Source organism: Rhamphochromis longiceps, linkage group LG16 (genome assembly GCF_057381845.1).
Source record: "Rhamphochromis longiceps isolate RC_006_pf linkage group LG16, R_longiceps_female_GT1.1, whole genome shotgun sequence".
NCBI lineage: Eukaryota > Metazoa > Chordata > Actinopteri > Cichliformes > Cichlidae > Rhamphochromis > Rhamphochromis longiceps.
In genome coordinates this window covers 38,460,154-38,482,996 of record NC_140572.1, presented here as the reverse complement: position 1 = coordinate 38,482,996, position 22,843 = coordinate 38,460,154, and the positions used below count along the sequence as shown (strand labels likewise).

Sequence of the window (22,843 nt, the reverse complement as noted above, 5' to 3'; positions counted from 1 at the left end):
GTTTAATGTCTCTTTCTTGCTGCAAACCGCGGCTCATTCAGCAGTTTTCCTGAAAACCGTTGTCGCTAATTGCCTACATCTGCGGGCAAGAACCGTCTTTGTGGCTGAGCGGAGCCAGAAACCCACTGCAGACCCTGAACCAGAGGACAGCAAGCGCCAAACGAGCGTTTTCAGGTGCTGCTGTCACCAAACGCTCAGCTCTGTGTGTGAAATGGCAGATTTAATGACCCATGCAGAGGACGATGAAACTCTGGAATCATTTAAAGTTTTTTTCCATTAAAATATCCTTGCATTGCCCCACTCTATGATCTGTGGAAATACCTGGATTAAAGGTATACAGAGACGGATCAATGCGAGATTAAATCCTGGATAAAGTGGGTGAAGGTGGGCTTAGCCCTCAGTGCGCCCCCGGTTTCAAGAGATCATAATGTTGCTGACTGGAAAACATTTCTGCTCAGCATGGATAAAAGTCGTCTCTGAGGAACATCCCAAAGTTCCTCCTGGACAAAGTGTTTGTTTTGTGCCGGAGTCTGCTGTGGGTTGGGAACCAGCCTGGAACTTGTAGAAGAAGCGAAATACCTCATAGGAAGGAAAAAACAGTTGCTTTAGGGGGAAAGCTGCTTGGGGTGCTGCTTCCCTTAGCACATCTGTAAATATAGTGTTCAGTGCCGCAGAAGCTGGAAATGAGTGTTAATGGAACAGTCAAGTCCAAACAATGAGCAACTGTTGCTTCACTGCCTTTGATGCAAAGTTGTTTTTAATTCCCGTCTTTTCTTTTTTTTCCCAACTCCTAATTCCACTGGTGAACTTGGTGTCCCAAGAGGATCAGATAAGACCTTTTAAAAGAAGAAGGAGGAAAAAAAAGTTGGTATCTTTCCCTTTGTGGGTTGCCACAAATATGTCCCACCTCTTTTGGCCAGATTCTCAGTTGGGAAACCAGATGGGAACTTTATTACCCGCACTGATCAAACAAACAGTGATGTAAGCTGAGTGTGAGAGGTAGTGTGTGGTAAGCCTTCAGATCTGCAAGAAAGACTCCTGGAAAGAAAAGTAACAACCATTTAGCTCAGCTGGAAGAGGGCTGCGTGTCGGCCATTGGAGTAGCTCTGCTCAGCGTGAGCTTGTTGGGCAGCTTGCATCAAGTTGCCACAGTTTTGTAACATGTGCCAAAAGCCTCTTCATGAACACTGTGGGGCGGGATGCTGTGGCCTAATGCAGAATGGATGGCAGTTCAAAGTCCCCCAGCCAGCGCCATGGTAATGAATGGTGTTTACACTTCCCTGCCTGTGTAACCCGGTGTAGTGTGGCGTGTGCTTGTGTTAACCATGCATCAGCTGTGATAGAGGGAGGCCTGCATGCTCCGCTGCCTTCAGCAGCCTCTCGTGCAGGGTGGGGATCTGAACGCTTGAAGCATTAAAAGTTCCACATCCACGTCACGGCCTCATCAGCATGGTGACAAATTGGAAGCCCATTATTGTGATTTTTCTCCCAGTTTTGCTTTAGGTGGGGAGGTTTTTTCTTTCACACTTCATCTTGAGTTTACTGTCCTAACAAAGAACTATTCTCAGTGCCGTGCAACTCTGAGAACTTTCCACCCATTTGACTTCGCAGCTCAAACTTCACTTCCTCAGTTTCCCAGAGGAGCCAGAGTAATAATGCCATACGTTTTTATTTCTCACCGCTTCATCAAGTCCGCTGCAGCTGCTTTCCCCATTCTCTTATTATAAAGGGAGGCAGACAACACTAAAGCAGCTAACTCAGAGCAGCCTGCAGGACGGTATATGAAAGTGCTGCCGTTCTCCTGTGCGCTTTTATTTAATGCCCAGAAGCGCTTATTTCAATACTGATTGAGTGCTCGCGCTGCGGTTTAACCCTGATGACAAAGTAACAGTAGTTGATCACAATAAATGCAAAAAGTAGAAAATCTTAAATCTGCTCCATCATAAGATAACTTTTTATTGTCCTTGCACAGTCACGTTGGCACTAAGCACAACTAAACACAGTAAACATTAGAGTGGATAAAGTTAGATAAGAGATAAGATAAGACTTTATTGATCCCACAACGGGGAAATTTTTGCGTCACCTCAGCTCAGGTACAGATATCAGAAGGAAATACAAAAATACAATAAGTACAATCAATGAAAGAAAGTAAGATAATAGGATGCCAGTGCTCTGTGTTGTTTAGTTCGGTTGTAACTGCCATTTTTCTTGTGATGAAATTTGAAATGGTCTGTAAAGGCTGGTCCGCTTCACCTGGTCAGTGCACTGTGTGTGAGTCACACCGAGCTCTTGCAGCGCTGACCTTTTTGAAGGAGCAGAAACTACTGAATAAAGTCCTCTATCGGAGCTTATTATCTGCACCGTTTACTTTTATCTTAGCTTCTCTGTTGGAATAAAAATGAATAATGATTTCCAGACACTCCGACCTCTCGGAGAATGTTGCAGATACTTCTGTTTAAGCTGTGTGAGCGTATTGTCTCATTAATAAACGAGCTGAGCTTCCAAGCTTACAGATGGTTCGTTGGGAAGTTTGGAAGCTGTGCAAGCTGCACAGACTTATTTAAATAACTTTAAGTACAACAGAAAGAAAATTTCAGTGGGGCTGAGATCACAGCAAATGAACGCAAAAACCCAATTTCAGGAAGTCTCTCGTGGTATTACCAGAACTTTGGCTGCTTGTGTCATGAACATGTAAAGCCCCATTGCTCATAAGAAGAAGCTGACTCCTCCAGTTCTCAGGGTTTGTGGAGTAAACATTGTGTAATACTTTGTCATCTTGATTTCCAGATACTGCCTGCTTCTTGCCTGACTGAACGTCCTCATGTCTGCCTGCACTTTGGGCTGTATTGTAAATAAAGAACAGCATTTGTGTGTGTGCTGCAGGTTCATGTTGGACCTGGATTGTGCGTTCGGAGCTAATGGGGTCACATTTGTGTGAGATCTCCTGTTTATCATCTAGTGTAAGGTTCAGTTTCAGCGTCTGTGCTGTCACAGCGGCTCTGGGCCGTCGGCGTGCCGAGCTTTCCTCACACAGATCTGCACCTGGAGTGTTGGGGACCCAGGAATTCCAGTTCAGTTTCCAGGCAGCTGCTTGTGTTGAGCTCCTGTAACCCTCGCTGCGTTGTCCTGCCCTGCTCTCTGGCACGGCCCCATGCCACGCTGCTGCTCCATTAGGGAGGGCTTTAATCTGCATCAGCGGCAGCAGCGTGCCATGTTGTGACTTTTCTGTGACAAAGCTGGACTGATCTGCGGGAAATTTTACAGAGTATTATGCTGCATAATGGATGTTTATTATCATCTGTTCAATGCCACTATATTCCCAAACAACTGCTCCAAAGGCAGCGTCACGAGACCCGTGTCTGCGATTATATCAGAGGCCACAATGCAGAGCCTAATTGGTCGACTGTCCTGGAAATACTGACATTTTCAAAACCGTTACAGGTTTCTCAGCAGCGAGTTCACTGGCTCCGCTGTGTCTCCAGCGTTGTCACTATTTGTGTTGTGCATGCCTGTGAGTGCCTGCACGGCTGTTGACCTTTGTTTGGACTCGTTTTTCTCTCTGAAGGGCAGAAAGAACATCAGGACCTGTAAATATTAAATGTACTTCTAATGGTGATTTTTGTATTCGTGTTTCCCCCATAGCGTGATCTGACTGAGAAATCTAGGTCAATGTCAGAGGCACAAAGTAGAGCACATCTCATATTATTGCTGCGACATGCATCCATTACTATCAGATCTCAGATGATAAAATCTCTCACGTGTTTTATTTTTCTGTACAGACACTTTGCTCCTTCTTAATGCAGCACTTTAATCTGATGGACTCGTAGATGAAATTCTGATTTAGAAATTAATTCTGAGAGTTGTGTCAGAGGCGGCCCGGAGTCGTGGGTGTGCTCTATCTGCTCCGCACATCAAGCTTCATGCTGCGTTAACAAGCAGGGGTTAAGGCAGTGCCGCTGGATGGCTTTGAGTCTGCAGCACGTCACCGACAGCTGATGATGAGTCATGAAACATCGCCGCCCCGAGAAGTTTTAGTAAAAAGTGGTTATTAGGCTTCAATTAGCAAATCACTCAAAGTCCTCGTGTTACATCTGCAGTAACGTCCTCGCTGAGCTCCAACCGTGGGAGACTTTAAGTTTTGATGTTTTTGGTGTAATACGCCAAATTGAAATGATGTGTAATCACAGCCACGTGCTGCACACAGGCGCTGTGCCAGTGTGAGCGCGCTCAGTAAAGGTGACTGTGAGATACAGCCTTGCATCGCTGATCTAGATTTGAGATGAATGACAGCTAAACCATACCGGGGCATTTGATGCTTAAACATGCAAAATTCAAAAAGCACCAGAGAGAGAGAGAGAGTGACAAAGCCGGGCACTACTAATCTGGTTACTCCGAGGAAATTGGCAGAGGTTAATACGAGGTCATTCAGGTTTAGGCTGATTAAATCAGTGTGTTTATATCAACCACAATTTTAAAAAACTTCTTTTCTTTTTTGCCCTTTATCTGTGACAAACCACAAAAGTCAGTGTTTTTCGTGTTTATCAGTATAGATGATATAAGTTTTATCCCCCATTTCTCTCCCACACAGCAGTAAGGATAATCCCAGGAGTTTAATCAAAGCCGTCAGGTTTTCTCTCATTCTCCCTCTCTTGGATGTAGTACAACATTTAGCAGCAGGCAGCAATTCCCATTAATGGGATTTTTGTCACAGGCTGCCTGGAAACTACTTCTAAATGTGGGGTAGTGGGTTATCAGCCGAGGATGTCCAAGATGCAGACAGATGCCACATTTTTGGCACTTGGGCAGCTTTATCTCCCAGGTCAACACGAGGCGTCAGAATCTGCTTTTGCTCAGAACGAATAAGCTCCCTGCTTTAAACACTCGTGTTTAGTAGCAGACTTTCAGTGTGGCATGGCTTTGCACTCGCTGCCATGACCGACCGGGCAATCAGTTTGCAGTAGATGAGTATTTAACTGGTTTGGTGTAATTGGTTTGACTAATATTGATTGTTGCAGGCTAGTACAAAATCCCCGATGCTCTGGATGCTCAGTAATTACAGAGGAGCTATTAGGTGTTTTGTAAACTTTGGTTTATTTACACGTGCAGGCTTTAGGAAGTCTGCTCCTCTCTGAAATGTGGAAATGATCCAAAATGATATTTATTGATTTGCAGCAGAGCGGCTGCATTATAAAGTCCTACACATAAGCAGCATATGGGCTGAGATCACAGAACAACTGACTGCTGTTTTTCATGCCTCCAAAGAATTTTGCAACTGTTTCAAATGTAAGTAATTATATTTTTAAAGTGCGCTGCAAACCACTCGAGCAGCTGGTCGACTCGAGCCATCACTGGGGCTGCTTTGGCACGAGGCCATCAGGCCAAGAGGAAGTAACCTACTTATGAAATATATATACTTAAGTAATCACATATTTCTCCCCTTACTGGAGCCTGCTAAACCGAGATGGGGTTGATGACATCATTAGAGGCATTTCAAATGTCTTGGTTTCCTAAATAATTTTTCATCCATCATCGTTTTTTTTCTTTTCAGTCTTTAAAAGTTGTCTCCGTGCTGAGTGTGAGAGCGAGTGCTGCTGGAAACAGACTCCTGCCTGCTGCTAAGAACTGGGCAGCTTCTTTATGGGCCAATAATAGTGTGCCCTGCGGGGGAACACAAGCCAGGGAAAAAGTGAAATAGAAGTCTCCAGTTTTTTCCAGAAAGTCGTGCTGTTCTTACGCTGCAGCTAAAAGTCGGTTTGACAGCTGAAAAATCTTTTTTTCCTTTTTTGGTGAAATATCCGCCCCTTCCTTTTCCGCACCTCCAACAGTTTCCAGTCACGTATCGGATCCACGGTTGAAGATGCGTCTGTGTCCGTGAGGCACGACGATATTGTTTCTGTGTTTTGAGTGTCAGACATCGCCTCGTTTTCGGGCTGCTTCTGATTGCCACCCACGACGCTTCATTCATTCCCAATGCTGTCTAAAACATCACAGTGCATTATGCCCCTGTCATATTTTCATTTGCTTCAGAGCACGATCCGTTCTGACTATTCAGAAAGAGACGTCTGTCCTACCGGCGAACAATAGACGACTGCATGGCCTCATCTATTGGTCTTGTGTGGGCAGTCTGTCACAACAGCAGACATTAGGTTTTTGGTGCAGCAAAGCCCTGAATGCATCCCAGGCCCCTCTTTTATCTCCAGCCCTATGGCGTTGGGATTACTCTCCCAAAGGAGACTGGACTGAAAACTGCCAGCCGCAGCACAGTCTTTGTCACAGCCGGGACTCTTTTCCAGCCGAATATTATATCACAGCAAGCAAAGCAGCACAGGAGAAAAGTACAATTCTCCAGTGGAGTTCATGGGACTCGTACGAAACCCCGAAACAGGAGGAGACTCCAGCTGAGCAGACACCCACAAGTCAGGGGCAAAGTTGCTTAGTTATGTAAGTTTCTATGGGACATTCTCGCATGCCACAGGGGAGAAGGAGACCTATTAGCCAATCAAAAGGCCCCGCTCCGCCTCTGGAGGCAAACTCTTGCCTTCCACACATGTGTACCCCTGCACTGAGTTTATTTACATTGGCTAAGTTTAGGACTGTTTGTTTTCTAACGAGAGGACGCCTCTGACGAGTTTGCTGGAACGTGATGCACACAAAGACAAAAAAAGGATCTGATAGGAGACACAAGGCTGATGCATTCTGTGCTTTTTCTTCCATATAAAACATGCAGTTCTGTGCTTCATGCACACTTTGGCCCACCAGGATTCCTCCAGAGCCTTCCCCTTTTTCTAAATGAGTCTCTAATGTATGTTTCCTTCTTATATCCTTGCAGGGGGGGACGACTACAGCCAAGATGGAGGTGAAGACGTCACTTCTAGACAATATGATTGGGGTCGGCGACATGGTCCTCCTGGAGCCCCTCTCTGAGGACTCCTTCCTTGGCAACCTGAAGAAGCGCTTTGACCACAGTGAGATCTATGTAAGTCTGCTGCTTCCTACATTAACAAGGCTTAATAACACTGACTTCAGATAACGTGGAGAAAAAGACGGGCTCGGTAGCAGAGCAACAACACTGCTTCACTCTCTCGCTCTGAACGCTACAGAAGGCTTCTCCTAGGAAATGCACAGATACTTTTCATAACTCTATTGTTCCTCCCATGCTTCACTTATTTCAGTGTTGGCTATACAATCAATAAATCAAATCACGGAGGAATGTAGTCGGTGCCCTCAAATGAGGCATGAAATCCAGAGCTTAGGAGGAAGGAAGGCCCGGCAGTCTAGCTGACGACTTATCTGTAGAAGAAGGGGATTGTTGAAGTGTATCCACCGTATCAGACAATTGGTTCTGGGCTTTATGTTGTGGCAGCGATTCTTCTGCTTTGTAGGATGGCGGCCATGTTCAGTGTGAAGAATATGTCTGGTTATTCTCAATGCTCTTCTTCAGCTCTGTCAGTGGTGAAGAAGTTGGAAGTTCCCTGTTTTGTTTGTTTGTTTGTTTGTTTTCTTCATATTCGTTCCCCTGCATACAAACACCAGAGTGTTACTGTGAACACGGAGCTGTGAGGACGTCCTGGGTAAATGCACGGTACTGCCTCACGCTGATAAGCTGAGGATCTGTTGCTGTTTCTTTGTTTTCTTCCCTCTGCTATTCATCATTAACATTGTATTCCCAGGAGACGTCGCTTAGTTCGACTTTGATTAGATGTTGTGCACTTTTTGAAAGTAAATGGGATTTTACTACCTGTGTGTAACACTGAGCTGTGACACCATGAGTGCAGTTAGCTCAGGGCTGGGCAACAAGGCCTTGAGGGCCGGTGTGCTGCAACTTTTAGATCTCACCCTGGGTCAGCACACCTGAATCACACGATTAGTTCATTACCAGCCTCTGGAGAACTTCAGGACATGTTGAGGAGCTCATTTAGGCATTTAAATCAGCTGTGTTGGATCAAGGACACATCTAAAACCTGCAGGACACTGGCCCTCGAGGCCTGGAGTTGGACATCCCTGAGTTGGCTGGCTGTAAAACTAAAGAGCCATGAAGAGAAACTCAAACCTGAGATGAATGAAGAAAGGAATGACCGGCTGTCATTAAGTTACTTAATGTGAAAAGTAGTGAGTTACATCTCGAGTTTTGTATTCCTCTCACACTCCAAGGAAGAAAAAATAGAATTCAGCTAAAAGTGAAGATTGGAAACCGTTAAAGTTCAGTAGATATCGCTGCCACCCTAACCTTTAAATGCTTTGTCCGCTAATCGTCCTTCTTCTGCAAAATAATTAGATTCAAAAAGTTACTGTGATTTTTGTGATCTGAAGATGAAGCCTTTGTGGTGACATTTTGAAACCATAAACTCAGGTTTTCCCTGTGTGGTGCTCAGAGATGGGCAGTAACGCGTTACTGTAATCTGATTACTTTTTAAAGTAACGAGTAAAGTAAGGGATTACTATTGCAAAAACGGTAATTAGATTACCGTTACTTTCCCGTAGGAACGCTGCGTTACTGCGTTACTAAAACCGTGATTTTTTTTTTTTTTTTTTTTTTTGCCAGAGTGTCTCATGACAGTGACGTAAGCGAGTGCGACGTTCGTGACAACAGCTGTGTGCAGATCAACAATGGATCATATATCGAGTGCGGAGAGAGTATGAGCGTGCAGCGTTTAAAGCGTGGAAGTACTGACCTTACTTTGAGTTTGATTCCATAAAAAGTGACAAAAACATTAGTGTCCGCTGTGCGTGGGAAGAAAACTTCTTTTTACAGCGAAAAAACCCCTAAACTTCCAACAAGCACCGAGTAGCTACGACGTAATGGGAAACTCACAGAGAAACTCACGGATTCTTCCACTGACCGCGGCACACCTGCACCAGGGTAAACCTCCGCCTACCCCACTCCTGCTTTACAGGTGAAAATAGAGCAACAGCACCGCTGAGTCTTTGACTTTATTTATTTTCTGCTGTGTTTTACTTGCATCTATTTGAAAGACTGAGTGTAAACACACAAAATATTTTATTTTATGTGCTGGAATGTGCAGAAAATAGGTTTAAATGTTAAACTAATTTATTCCAGTCAGAGAATGTTGCAGATAATTTAATGTTTGCTTGATGCATAAAGTTAAAAGATTAAAACTAATAAAACAAGTTAAAAAAGAGACTTTTCCATTTGATTACATTTTGTATGATGATTATGTAGAAAAAGTAGAATTGGGCTGAAAGATCTATCACTTTATCACCTCTTCAGGTTGTAAATCGTGTTTTAAAAAGTAACTAAGTAATTAATTAATTAATTACTTTTGAAAATAAGTAATCAGTAAAGTAACGGGATTACTTTTTTGGGAAAGTAATCAGTAATTAGTTACTGATTACTTTTTTCAAGTAACTTGACCAACACTGGTGGTGCTTACCTAAATGATGTGGCTACAGTAGTTAAACCCACTTCATATATGCAATATTAGATGCAAATAAAAATAGACTCTTTATGGAAAGGTAAATCACATAGCCCTAAATCTGCTAAAGCTGCACCTCAAGAGCGATGACCAGGAGAAGCACTAAAACCTGTACTTACCCAATAAATCTGCGGTGTGCAGTCCTTGCTTGCAAGTGTATTTTCCCTCATGTGGCATCATTCCTTACAAACGGGCCCATCCCCCACACCAAACTATCATATGACAGCTCATAGCAGAAGAAACATGGCTTTGTCTTTCAGAGGGACAGCACATCATGCGTCTGTAACTGGAAAAATGTCCCTGTTATTGTGTGGCTCAGAGGAACCATGAAGACTTTCATACACAATAACTTGATTAGATGTGATGGCGTCTTTTCCTTGCGTGTGGATTTATTGATAAAGAAATTCATACAGTGTCTTGACTGTGCACACATCCTACTTTCTTCATCTCATGAACAACACCAAAGTATATAAATGTAAAAAATATGCAGGCATGCAGATTGGAGCAGGGATCGAACCACCAACCCTCCGATCGCCTCCTGAGCTACAGCCACGCCTAGAAAGTAGAAACCCCGTGATCGTTAAGACGAATCTGAAAAAGCCTGCGAGTTCCAGTTTACGTAATGGATCGATGTGGTTATAAACCTGACGTGCGAACGCCGGGCCTGCGTCGTTCTGCATTTCTGCATCGCAGCTCGGCTTTGAAAAGGATCATCAGAGACATCAAAAGATGCAGGAAGATGTGCTACCAACTGAAAATCACCACGGGCTCAGGTACGACGGTAATCAGGAGGTACAGAGCAAACTGCTGTCCCACTAATCAGAGCTGCATTTTTCATCCTTCTGAAAAGACGCTACAGATGGTGAGCTACCCACACAATCGAGCTCTGAAAATCAGCCTCGGCACAGGCGTCGTTAGAGGAAATCACGGTTTCTGTGACAGCTCATGCAGTGTGAAGGACATTGCATAACATAAAAGAATCACATCTTGCTTGATCTTTGGCACAAACATACAAGATAAAACTTTTCCAAAAGCCCACAAAAAGAAACCGGATGTGCAGCATGCCGTGTTCAGTCAGATGTGAAAGAGATGGAGGTCCAGTATGTTGGCCAGTACTCCCACTTGTAGAAATGGAGGAGGGAGTGTTATGCTAAGGGGATATAGTTGGGGACATGACGACTCCCAGTCTCCAGAAGGCTGACTGAGGATTTCAGCGTGACGACGTTAAAGAAACAAACTGTTGCCTGAAAGTAAAAAAGCATCTCCAGCAAAGTGCAGCTGCAAAAAAAAGGTTTTCAGGTTTTCCAAAATAATGAAACAAAGCTTCATGTTGAGGAGCGTGAATGTCTTTGGCTTCATTGAGGTCTTAGTATTTATAAAAAGGAAACTACGTAGGAGCAGATGCCCTGCTGTTCATCCCGGGACAAACACAGCAGACACTGTGGGGTGATGGGAACTTTTAGTCCCATCAGTTCAAAGCTCTTCGTACATCTTCTGATGTGTGAGCTGAACCACGAGGAAGCATGAAGCTCCTCTCAAGTTGTGATTTATTTAATGACTTGAAAAGGCCGAGTGGGGGAAAAAGTTTCAGGTTTTTAATGCTTCTCTTTTTTGTGTGCGCGCGTGTTCTGCTTTTGCTCAGAACACGTGACTTTTTGTTTACATTTGCAGCTCTCGTTGCCTCTGTGCACATCCTCTGCACTCGTGCCGCCTCTGGTGTGTTATTGAACGAGAGGCAGTGGGAGGCTGCGGTGCTGCCACAGGGAAGGCCGTGCTCCGCTCTCGTCAGAGTGGCTTATGCAACAGCCATTACCATAGAGAGCAGAGAAAATGTTTCAGGTTGATGCTTGAAAGGTTCTGTTTGCCGTGTAGGAGGATGATGATGGAGATGATAGCCGGTTGCGTTCGCTTTGAGACATTTCTGATGAGTGTGATTTGTTGGACTTGTTTGGATGTTACATGAATTTGTTCCATTTGATATAAAACACTGATTTTCTTTGATTTAATAAAAATGACTGAGGTTGGATGTTCTTGCATTTTCCTTTGATATCAGCTGACTGATGTTTTTGTAATATCAGAGCAGGAAGTTTGTCTCATCTGGACTTTGTCCCGGCAGCTGTTCCAGGCTTGTCTTGTATGGCAGCGTTGGGCACTAAAGCTAAATGACTCTGCTCAGCCCACAAACGTGTTTTTCTCCTTGTTTTCACACGTCTTCAGCTTTACTTCACACATCACGAGCTTTCATTAAGAATACCTGTCTGAGAAACGCTGACATTAGCAGAATTCCCGTCCCTTTGATTCAGAGACTGCCCGTCTGCACGGCGGCGTTAAGCTGTGCAGACTGAGAAAGTAACCTGTGGATTGGTGCTAATGCTTTCTGTCTCTCCTTCTCCCTTCAGACATACATTGGCAGCGTGGTGATCTCCATGAACCCTTACAGGTCCCTGCCCATCTACACACCAGAGAAAGTAGAAGAGTATCGCAACAGGAACTTCTACGAATTAAGCCCACACATGTGAGTCCAGCTCTAAGGTCCTCTTCACACCCGGCGAGCGTATAAATGTAAATTAAAGAGAGTGAGGTTAGATTTGGTTTGGAAAAAGGACTTTTTTGAGGCTTTGTTAGCCTTGATGTGGTGAGAAGAAACTGTCATCTGTCTCTTGAAGATGGGGTATTGAGAAGCTCTTTGCAGATTATCGGTTTGGACCCAGTGACTAATGCATTGGGATGGATGGAGGAGGTGGGGGTGCTGAGATCAGAGGGACCCTAACTAGTGTATGGGGAGTGTTGGCCATTCAGTGCCGTGGCATGCCATCTGTCCGCTGGCAACATTAAGTCAGCACTGCTGCGACTGTGCCAAGACAAAACAAAGCTCGGCACTCGTCAATTAGCCCGCTGTGTCTCTGGGCTGCGGCAGAAGCCCTCAGAGACTCCGACTGGAGGAGCGAGAGTGCTCTCGTCCCAGAGCAGACATACTCCCTGCAGACAAAAGCAAACTCTTTGGCTTTACTTTACAGCCGGAGCCGACACGACACAGTTTCAAGCTGCTTTCCCCCCTCCTGTTCGCTGGTCAGTGCCTGTCACGTCTCTCTCCTCTCACCGCACACAAAGAGGCTCAAGAAATCCTGCTGTCGACTTTTGTCTTTAACATTTTCATCATTGAATTCCACTTTGACTGCCGTTCAACCCCTTTATGATAAACGTTCCCCTGTATCCTTCTGTCATTATTTTGAAGGATGTTAAAGATGGAAATCATCAGAGCCGCGAGTCTCACGGTCAAACTGTGAAAGTAGCCAGAAATGTAAATGGCCAGCATGATTATCAGAGCATTACAAACAACAACACTGATTTTTGGCAGCGTGCAAGATTTTCAAAATAATCTCTTAACTGCATTTCCACTGGATCATTTAGGTCGTCGCACAGGGCTGAACAGCAGACCGTTTGCACTGCTAATATGAACTGAAAGGGTTCATTGCTGTAAAAAGACAGCCGTGCATGTTTGAGAAAAATGCATGGTTTCAACTCATCTTCCTGAAACTTTGAAAACTGGAACAATGAATAGAAGCCTGCGACTCTGTACAGGTCAAAAGGTTCATGGTAAATTAAAAAATGTGCGATATGCAGCAGGCAGAAGCCCCAGAAACAGGCTCTGCTACAAGCTTTTCTTTTCATGCTCTGCAAAAAGCATCAAAGCGTGCATCCCTGCAGAGGGAGCAAGAATAATACAACGTATGGATAATTGCTCACTAAAGATCATGGCCTCTTTAATGGGACAGACTCTTTAAGAAGAGCTCAAAGGCAGGTTATGTCAACATGCTTCATAAATTGATGTTAATCCTCGAGTCGGACCATCTGGACTCGGCTTTGCAGCACAGCATCGATCTCCTGTAATATTAAACCCTCAGTGTGGTCACATGCGTCCGCCCGGGCGACCAGCACTTGACAGAAATTTTACAAAATGTATGTAAATGTACTAAAACCTCAGGAGGTCAGTTTGAGTCATGCGATGCGTGTGGCTTCGTTCACTTCTTTCCATCTTGCAGCTGAATGTTTCCCATACTGACATTAGTTTTTTCCCCTTTTACACACAGAAAAGATGAAAAACGTGCTCGCTGCAGCTGGATAGCTGTGGTTTACAAATTCATTTGAATGTTGTTATTTGAATAGATTTGACTTGACTGGTATTCAAAGCAGAGCAGTGTTTCACAAACACAAAGGAAATCATCCTCAGTCACAGGAGTCGCCTTTTTGTTTTTAAAGAGCTGACGACACACTCGGCACGCCGCGTCCACTCAGTCTGCTCCTGGGTTGTTTTTGTATTTATTGTTTTTAAGCGTCGATCGGGACTCTGCTGTGATGTAGCCGTGCAGGCGAGGCCAGAGCGGAGCAGGAGAAATCAGCCAGTATGAGCGTGCATCATGATTTGCTTTGTTTCGTTTTTCCTTCTCGAATGCACAATATTTATGGACTCTAGAGAACCGAGTGTCCGGCTAATATTTTTAGATTAAAGATGACTCTCGGTTCTCTGCAGCGTTTCCAATTTTAAAACACAAGTTCCTGTTTTTGGTAACTCATTTAGCCTCTGCAGGAATATTAGCACACTGACTGGGCGGGTCTGACGTCCTTCAGTGTTGAGCTTTAATTAAGCTAACTACAGGGGGCTGTATAATCGTCCTCTTCTCATCTCTGATCCTCATTAGACACTTGATACGGTATAAAGTCAGAAGCTCAGAACAGGCTGCAGCAGACAAGGTCGCAGTTCTTTGGAGGCCCCAAAGATCCAGAAGCACGAAGCTGCATTAAACACAAATGGATGGCATCATGCCGTGGTCACTTCTGGCTCCTCGATGGCTGATGCTGAAGTAGTTGTTGCAGTTACACAATGATGCGTATAAATGGCAGTTCCCTCGATGCTGGTGCGTTTGGGCGATGGTGGAAGATGTGCGACTTCAGGTGATTCAGGACAATTACGGATTTTGTAAAACTCGATACTATTGGTTAGTGCTGTTGTGTTGTTGTTGCCTCACTGTGTGTATACCGGGTGTGTGTTTGCTGTAAGAGTAAGTTACATCGATGGCGTGCAGGTGGAAACGTATTTCGCACCTGCTCCTTTGGTCCCCAGACAAATTGTGATGTGTGTACATCAGCTGGAGGCAGACCTGCAGCTGGTCCCCTATCTGTAATGTTGTAAGTAGGCTAATTGACTGTTGAGCTCCCATCTTAATTATAATTATTACGAATAAACAGTGGCTGATGCCAGGCCAGAGAGCCGTGCAGTACATATTGATCAGTTTAGGAGAACCCGCGCAGCAGTTATCGAGCAGCCTGCAGTCTGATTCATGACCTGCACATTGCTCTGGAAGATTTTACAATATCCAGAGATGCTTTTGAATATGTATGCCTGTAAATTCTGCCCATGATGGCTCGTAACACCTTTTAATACTGAAGTTTAGGGGACTGTAAGTCTTTTTTGCTTTTTCCATTTTTCCTCTCTCTGTTCATAAAAATGGCTGAACGCAAGCCCGGATGGAGAGTTCGTTCGTAGTTCTGCGGAGCTGCATGGCCACACCCGTCTGCATGAATCTGTCCGCTCTTCTGTCTGCTGTCCAATTAAGTAAAATGCTCCCTGCCCAGATGAGGCACCTAATGATTAACTGGCAGGTGTTTTCCTCCTTTCAAAACACAGGCAGCCCATTAGAGATGAACTAATCAGTGGCCTTTCTTCACGCGCAGCAGCATGCAGATGGCCTGCAGTCCTGTATTGTCTGCCCCTTGCCACTTAGCCAGTCACAGATTGAGGCGTTTGCATGTGTGCATACGTTTCTGTGTATATGCACACACCTCTTTGGAAACTCTGAACAAACTCTGTCCTTGTCATGTCCGGAAGTCCACATGTGGGCGCCGAGGTCGGGCGTAATGAGGTGAAACCTCGTGGATCAGCGTAGTCGGGTTACAGTTGTGTTTAAGCTTGGAGTTAACATTAAAGTCAGTGTCCTCTCTGAAGCCACCATTACTGTGTGCTGACAGTCAAGACAAGGATCACATTTTCCTAATGTTTAATAAAGTTTTGACTGAAGCGCTGACCACAGAGCTTCGTCACCATGGTGTGCATCAGCACTTCCAGCTGTCACGTCTGTGTCTTGACGTCAGTATTAAGATCTGTCTCAGCATGAGGCGCTCAAAAGTTAATCAAAACAATAAAGGAATACAATTACACTTCAAGTAGAGTTGTTTGATTTGAGCTTTGCTCTTCATTATTATTATTTTCCCACTGGTCCAGTCTAGAGCAGGGCGATATGGCCAAAAATATTTATCACGATATATATTTGAAAATTTGCGATAACGATATAACCGACGATATAATTGATGCGAGACAAAATACAACTCCACAACATTACTAGCGCAAAAAGACAACCTTCCATTTATTTTCACTTAAACAAGAAGCTGGTTTTTATGTACATTAAAGCTTTATAAAAATGTAACAGTGCAAATGCAAATTCCTTGCTGAAAGTTTAACCAAAAGGCATTTCCAGTAGAAATGGGCTGACATATCCTGAGCATAACCATGTATAATATCCACTGAAGTTAAAAAGAGGTGCTTTGCAACATTAAACTGCAGTGTGCAGTACGCATTTTTCGTACCATAAGGATTATAAGGCACATTAAGTGAAACAAAGCAGTCAGATAAATCAAACTTTATTAAACTCATTCTTCTTGCTTCCTCCACTTCTGTACCATTGATTCATTAATGTTGAATTCTCTGCAGCTGCTCTATTCCCATGTTGTTGCAGTATATTAATGACTGACCTCGTATTGTGGATGGATTATCTCAGTTGTTCTCCTGACTGAAGTTTGGTCCGTTTACAGCATCCTGCCATGCGATTGCATTTGTCTCTAACCATGAAGAACCTTCACGTTAACTTTTATAAGTGGAAAAGTGTTAGTGTTCGTCCTCCAGCTTCACTGTTTATGTTATGCTAACATAGCTGTGTCGCTAGCGATCACGTAGCACATCATTATATACCAGCTAGCCCAACTTCAGTAACCCTACAAACGTCACTGCTGTTTAGTTTCCTGTCTTCATTTATGTTGGAAGTGATAGCAGAGCTGTACGTTTGATTTTTTTCAGAAATCTCTCAGTCAGAACATGCAATATCATGCTTAGGTAACTAGCGAAACTAGCGAGCTAACTTCCGCTAGCTTCCTGCTAACTTCTAACTCCGTTAAATGTAATAACTTTTGTTTTCATGGATGCCTGGAAGTTAAACTTTATAGTTACACCTGGTAAAGCAGCAATGCTGATCGTTTTATTAAAGATGAAAGAATTTAGACAGTTTCTCAGTGATGCTGCAGTGTTGTTTGACATTCTCCCATTCTATCGCGATATTTCATTTTCCTATCGTTGCCTAACATTATACCGGTATTACCGTGAACGGTATAATATGGCCCAGCCCTAGTCCAGTCATATTAAGCATAATGTGAAGGACCTGCAGCATCTGTTAGAAGCACTGGTGACATAAATCATTGTTATTACACTTTTAATAGAAAGACTTGTGCTCTCGAGGTCAAAGGTTGGGTATCACGTGTAAACTAACTGTACTGCCTGTCTGATAACAGTCATATATCAGATCTCTCAATGCGACCCTGTAATGTTTAATTACACTACGTATAACGCGTTAACCCTTCTCCACGAGTTTACAACTGTTTCATCCTTCTCACAGATTTCAGCTTTCACTTCCTTTTTTCACTCTGATCCAGAAATTTTCAGCTTCTGCTAGTATTTTATTTATTTTGAACAAGATATGGTTGGAAAAAATAAAGTTTACTCACTGGATGTGGACTTCAGAGTTATTTACTGCAGGATGATATCACACCTGTGCCTTCTAACACTAACCAAAAGGCAATATGTGGATTTATGCATGTTATAAATTATATGAAATAAGGACACAGTACATATTATTGGATATTTGCACAGCTCGAGCTGTTGGGTAACAAACGAGTCACATGGACTGTTCTGGTGTTATAATACTGTGTTCAAGGACGCCTTGGTAAGTTGCACCTCAGAACCTGCATGTAGGTGGATTTAAGTGGGCACTTGTTGAAATGGCACTTTGACTCAGGTGGGCAGCGTGAGTCCTCTCCAGCATGTGTGTTGGCGTAATGGTGAGACGATAGAAAACGTGTGTGTGTTCCTTTTTCCACCCACCTCATCAACCCAAGAATAAAATGCAAATGTGTTCAACTGGATAATGCAAGAATTTCTAATCAGTTGCTGCATTCATGCATGCAGGCAGTACTCTGGCTGCTTATATCATTAGAAAAATGCAGTACAGTGTACACGCACTGATTAGGAGCCTGTAGAGCTTAAGCAGCCCATCAGGTTGAAACTGAAAAAATGGCTAATAAATGCAGAATAAACGAATTATTTTTCGGACGTCATGACGGTAATAACCTCCCGTTGCCCCTGAGGAGAGCAGTCCCTTACATCCTGCTTCTTGCTCACGTTGGGCCCCTGTTGCTTGTTACTGAACGTACAAACCGTGAAATGAAAAACGTGTCTGTGTTAAGTATGATCGTGCTGGTTTTGACTCTTGATTTGTGCTGTAATTCTACATGAGCAGTTTTCATCTTTTTGATGCCATGAGACTAAAAACCCTGCTGTCAGTGTTTAATTTAGAAAGCTTTAGATTTTCCCCGTCTTCAAAGACGATACGTTTACCTGCCAATAGTTTAACACGATACAGATTAAACACTGCTGCGGCTGATAGTTATTGCTTCGGCGAGCATATATTTTTTAAATGGATTTGCTCTGTGTGTCAGCGTCCAAATCCATTGTAAACTCTGCCTATTCATAGTCAGAACAATGGGTGCAGCTTTTATCTGTGTACACAACTTGCATAACAAAATATGTGAGGCATACCGAAACGCAGGCAAATAGATAAGACTCGTATTAGCTGCGTGCAATATTGTTCCAGCGTCCAACCTTATATCTCCGACAATAATAAGATTTATTTATATTATTGTGTGCTGAAGAGCCTCAATAGAAGCGAGCACACACCGCATGCTTTAATTAATTTTTTGCAGGTGCTCAGTAAGTATTATCTGCCCCGAACAACACACAGACACACAAAGTAAACTCTCACAAACTGATGTCTTATTAACTGTCACACATAATAATCTCACTAAGACTGAGAGTAATAACAAACTGGTTTATGTGTTATTATGAGGCAGATCATTTATTTACATTTTGATATAACAACGACGTACATCATTATATAAACTCGTATTTCTAAGGCTACGTCCACACCGGCCCGGACAGATTTGAAAACGGCGTTTCCTTCCGAAAGCGCGCCGCGTCCACACTAGTGTTTTCGGTCTTTTTCACACAGTTGTGCGTCCACTTTGAAACTGCTGAAAACATTACGTTCCAGTCCTGCGCATGCGTGAAGCGCAAGAAGATTCGACCTGCCTCATTTCCGTCTGCCGCTTATTTACTTTCCGGCTCTTTGAAACGTTGCAGCAAAATGTGGAGGAAAAGCAGCGAGTTTTTTAAATGGACTCACAATGAGGTGGAGTTGTTGCTGCGAGTAACACAAAAGTACAAAGTTGCAAAAGCGAGTGAGAATTAAAGAATTTGAAGAAAAGCTCTCAGGAGCGCGTGCAGACTGATATTAATCTTTAATAGAGCTGTCTTTGTTTAATTAGTCACATGACTGCATCACATGACTAACATGTGTCATCATTTTAGAAAGTCTCCATTTTTGCTGTCCACACTGCGATGTATGTATGTATGCGCTTTTGAGAGTGTTTTGAAAACGCCGTCTCAGCGTGGACGGGAGAAAAAGTTTTCAATCGAAAACGCATTAGTGTGGACGTGGCCCAAATCTGTCTGTGAGCTGTGAGTTATTACTGCCAGTCACACTTGACAGACCCAAAGAGCCTGACCCCAGGCCCCAAAGGTCGAGCTGATGGCGTTACATGGAGAGATGTAGGGATGATTATCAGGGCCAAGCTTGATTTTTGCATGGATTGTAGACCTTGGACATTGGAATTAATTTATTGAGAACAAAGGTTGCATATTAAGCAAATGACTATGAATAGGAACATTTTATTATTGAGATTGACACCAGTGTATTATGTAAGGTTTAATGAGGCGTCATAGCAAGTAACAAAGTAGACGTGTTATTAGAGCACACAGACTCAAGAGAAGCAATTTTGTCGTGTTGTGTCCAACAAATCGAGATTTGAAATGACTTTGGGAAACCATCAACAATGCAGCTTTTGGGTGAAGAAGAGAGGGAACATCTGGCCTGCTGTCAGCTCCCGGTTCAAAAGCCTGCGTCCATGATGGCACGACATTAGCGACTTGCACATATGCTGTATGATAAACAAGTTTTGCAGCATATGCTGCCGTCCAGATAATGTTGCTTTCAAAGCAGCCTTGCTTATCTTGGTATTCTACCTTTATTACAACAGCATGGCCAGGTAGCAAGAGTCTCTGTGATAAACCGGCCGACCTGCAGTCCTAGTCTGTCGCCCACTGAAACAAAATAAATGAACACGTTTATCTCAGTACCAGCAGCCACGTACTTAAATACTGAGATTTGTTTTGCATTTAAAGGCCTCTGAGCCTGTAGTGACCAGGAGCCCTGAAGAGAGGAAGTCCTCAAACCTGACTGGACGGCGCTTTCGAAGCTATAAAAAGCTGTTTCCATCATGCTGTCTGCAGCTCGGCACATGTGGCCATCTTTTACACAATTGTTACTTTCAAGGTTCTTTTGCTTTCCTTAAAATTTTCCTTTGCATAAATTCTCATGACACCATTCAAACCTTTTATTATAGATTTGAATATGTGTGTGTGCATGAAAAATATGTATTAAAGCATATTCACAAAAGCCTGATGCCAGAGATTGATAAAATTCTTTGCTTGAATGCGTCTTTGAGGATGTTTGCTACCTTGCTCAACATGCTGTTTTCCTGCTTTCTCACTGATCGCATACACAGCTCGGACTGGTGTTTTCCTCGGCTCTGGAACACTAAATTGCTGTGTGGTAAAATAAATTAAAGCTGTAGATCCTTTCAAAGTTTGATGTATGGGTGGATGGTATCAATGAGCAATTTAGCCAAGGTCTTAGACGACCTAGTGTTGAATAAATTATAGAGCTGTGGCAGCTGTGCTTAACTATGAACTTTCAATTTAGTAAGTTATAGGTGTTCCTTATTGCACGCTGCACATTTCGAATCCTCCTTTGATTATGAGACAGTAGTCATATTCTTCTTCTTTGTTAGATGCTCGTCCTGTGAGCTGATCTTTTCCTTACCACCTGTTTTACAGAACAGCATTGTTTTACTTGGTGTGCAGATGGTGCACATCTGTTAGGATCAAGATCTTTTGTGTGCATGTGCGTATCCGCTCTCTTGCCCACCCACACCACAAGGTTAAACTCTCCAAGCATGTGCCACTGAATTTGCGCGTCCCTGTGTTTCTTGCAGCACTCACCCACTCTTCCACCTGGCCGTACAGCGTCAGGAAAGAGTTGTTTCCTTGGCTTCTTCTTTGGAGCGCGGCGGATTTCCTGTAGAGGAGCCAGGTCACGCTGAGATCACAGGCTACTGTGCTGCCCCCTCCTATGCATGGAAACGAGTAACAATAACTACCACTGCAGGGCAAGATATGAAACGATTTTTTGGAAAATGACTTCGCAAATGTGCAAAAGGCGGCACGATGACACGGCTAAGAGCCCCTGAGTAAGATGATCATTAATTGGGGACAGCCTTTTATCTTCCAGTAGCTGGGTGGGCTCCAGGCCATACATTACAGCTTCATCACCATCTATCCTGACATTAAAGTATGTTCAGTCTCTCCTCAAAGTACTCCACCCTTGAAATTCAGGTCACCAACCTCCTGTGCTACCAGAGGCTGGTGGTAAAAGAACTGAAGGCACTATTTTCTGCTGCTTACCTCATGCCAGTGTGGCTTTGTGTTCACCGCTGCCACGTGCACGTCCAAATTACAGCCTGCAGGCAGATGTCTAGGGGAGGTGCCAAGCAGCGCTTACAGCCCAAGGCCTGATCCCAGCCTAACCCCCATCTCCACGCACTGATCAGGGAGGCCTCTGGGGGGTTTTTAGTCCTCACTCTCTGTTTTCTCTCTCAAGGTCTTGATGCTTCATCACTTCACAACTCTAATTGCTGTTTAGACTCATTTCCCAGCTTTATGTTGCTCTCTTATTTGTAAATATGCACATTTTTATTTATTTTTTGTCCATTTAATAAAAATACAGAATAATTATTATCACAAACTGTAAGTTGAGACAAATTACTGGTGATTAAATGTTTTATTTCTTCAATTTTAAGATGCAAATCTTGTGAAGGTTTGGGTGTGGCTTGTTTCTGCTGACCTCTATTCATATTATAATTACGAATATGAATAGCAAGTGTGTGTGTGTGTGTGTGTGTGTGTGTCTCTCTCACTGGGACAAGTCCGTGGCAAAAGACCCCCACTCTCCTATTTTACGCCCCCTGCCCTCTCCTGGTACACTCGCCCCTTCCCCCGGGCCCACAGGCTTCCTCTGGGGGGGATAATTGTGTGATGGTTTGCTCATTGTCAGGATCAGGTCAGGCAACAGGAGTGTTTTCACAAAGCAGACATCTGCTGTGCTCTGCTGCCGTTTTCAGCAGTGACGTAATGTCCTGTGGCAGGTCTCGTCCATGCAACCCCGTTGGATTGGTTGTACAGGAGAGGGCAGGGGGGTGGGCTGTGATCAGAGCTTGTGGGGGTGGGGATTGAATTAGAGGCTTATACTTGGGGACAGAAAAAAATAATGCTGCTAGCTGGAAGTTGGTTTCAGTTCCCTGCAAAAACGTAACATTCACGGTTAATTTCACACTCAGTGTTTCTGACCTGGAGGATGCGTGGAAATAAATCCACGGGACGACGAAGTGTAACCTTCAGATATGACTATATCTATAAACCTGTTTTGGCTTCCTGTTAAATCCAGAATTCAAAATCCTGCTCCTCACATACAAGGTCTTAAATAATCAGGCCCCATCTTATCCTAATGACCTTGTAGTACCATATCACCCTATTAGAGCACTTCGCTCTCGCTCTGCAGGCCTACTTGTTGTTCCTAGAGTATTTAAAAGTAGAATGGGAGGCAGAGCCTTCAGTTTTCAGGCCCCTCTTCTGTGGAACCAGCTTCCAGTTTGGATTCAGGAGACAGACACTATCTCTACTTTCAAGATTAGGCTTCAAACTTTCCTTTTTGCTAAAGCATATAGTTAGGGCTGGACCAGGTGACCCTGAATCCTCCCTTAGTTATGCTGCAATAGGTGTAAGCTGCTGGGGGACTCCCATGATGCACTGGGTGTTTTTGTTATTAATCTCTGTCTCTCTTCCACAGCATGTC

At 43.8% G+C, this 22,843-nt stretch overlaps 1 protein-coding gene and 1 long non-coding RNA gene across 6 annotated transcripts in view; one reads left to right on the top strand and one right to left on the bottom strand.

Annotated features, from left to right (window-relative positions):
* myo1b (myosin IB) overlaps positions 1 to 22,843 on the top strand; it is a 55,948-nt gene that overhangs the window by 548 nt on the left and 32,557 nt on the right. For all 5 annotated transcript variants that reach the window (XM_085384250.1, XM_085384249.1, XM_085384247.1 and 2 more), the window contains exons 2-3: positions 6,830 to 6,976; positions 11,834 to 11,949. In XM_085384250.1, the coding sequence (XP_085240376.1) occupies positions 6,851 to 6,976; positions 11,834 to 11,949 (242 nt within the window). In that variant the 5' untranslated portion in view covers positions 6,830 to 6,850. The remainder of the gene's footprint in view (positions 1 to 6,829; positions 6,977 to 11,833; positions 11,950 to 22,843) is intronic.
* Positions 3,117 to 21,606, bottom strand: LOC146651654 (uncharacterized). Its single transcript, XR_014907889.1, has 3 exons — positions 21,397 to 21,606; positions 20,935 to 21,062; positions 3,117 to 3,246 (listed from the first exon to the last, which is right to left on the bottom strand). It is a non-coding gene; the product is annotated as an uncharacterized LOC146651654 (long non-coding RNA).